Here is a 1,162-nt window from a genome sequence, read left to right on the forward strand (position 1 = left end):
ATATACTACAATATGTTTTTTTTTGTAATTACTTTTTTACCCCATATCCTTTAAGATACAATTTTCCCTTCAAAGTTGCCATCACATGATTTTAATCATAATGGCTAACTCCAGAATATGATGTATTATTTTGGATAGTCAGGGAATATCAAGTTACAATGACCAGCAAGAAATCCAGCAAATTTAAGTTAGATCATGTTTTATTGATGAGGAAACTAACACATGTCAGTGATACGCCTCATGCTCATGAACCTCTGGCCGCTCATGCCCATATCCCTGAAGCTCCTGTACTCTCCGGGCCTCATGTACATCATCCTGCCCTTGTAGTGGGCCTGCTCGTACATCAGCCAGTGTCCGTCCATCACGTGGCAGGACTGGCAGTCGGACATGCGGTAACGATCCTGGATGTTGTCACAGTCGTCCATCATCTCATTGGACATACCACCGAAGTTCTCCCTCTCGTAGATCTTCATCCTGAACTGGCCTCTGTGCTGTAATGCAGAAGTTCAGAGAAACAATGTCAGCAGAGTCATCAACACAGTCAAAGTAACAGTTAAACTAGTTCAGAGTAAAAGTTGCACTGTGATTTCTCTTACGAAGGGGATCATTCTGCAGGACCTGATGTTGTCAAACATCATTCCCATGCTCTGCATGCGGTGCATGTCGTTGTACTCTCCCCTCCTCATGAAGAACTGCTGGCCCATGTAGTTGTTCCTCTCATAGAGCATGAAGCAGCCGCTCTCCACCCTGCAGGACTGGCACCTGCTCATGTAGGAGGACATGTCCATGCAATCGCTCATGCACTCATAGGAGCGACCCTGGAAGTTCTTCTCCTCGTAGAAAGTGATCTGAAACAAAAAAATTGTCAGCCATAGTTTATAATTTCATTAAAGCCACTTGTTGGCTTTAATCTATAACATGTCATTATATTAACGCAAATCAAATATTTACGTTAATACTATGTATATATATATATATATACCTTGCCCATCATGATGGCTGTGTTGGTTTTTCAGGTCTCTCAGAGATCGGTTTGTGAACTGATGCTCTACCTGTGTCAAGCCCCTACATTTATACCTGAACAGACCCAAAGACTGCATGACGGCCCCTATTGTTCAAACGACTGACTCATGACCCTGACTCAACGTACTGTAAAAGCCCA

At 43.0% G+C, this 1,162-nt stretch overlaps 1 protein-coding gene across 1 annotated transcript; it reads right to left on the bottom strand.

Annotated features, from left to right (window-relative positions):
• Positions 1–215: 215 nt before the first annotated feature.
• On the bottom strand, positions 216–851 carry LOC311358890 (gamma-crystallin M1-like; the record flags this gene model as incomplete). The annotated part of the gene is made up of 2 exons (XM_084478990.1): positions 597–851; positions 216–491 (listed from the first exon to the last, which is right to left on the bottom strand). Exons 1-2 carry the CDS (start codon positions 798–800, stop codon positions 216–218), a joined length of 480 nt encoding a protein of 159 aa, XP_084335116.1. The 5' UTR covers positions 801–851.
• Between the last annotated feature and the right edge of the window lie 311 nt (positions 852–1,162).

Source organism: Micromesistius poutassou (assembly GCF_964030765.1).
Source record: "Micromesistius poutassou genome assembly, chromosome: 14".
In the NCBI taxonomy this organism is placed as follows: domain Eukaryota; kingdom Metazoa; phylum Chordata; class Actinopteri; order Gadiformes; family Gadidae; genus Micromesistius; species Micromesistius poutassou.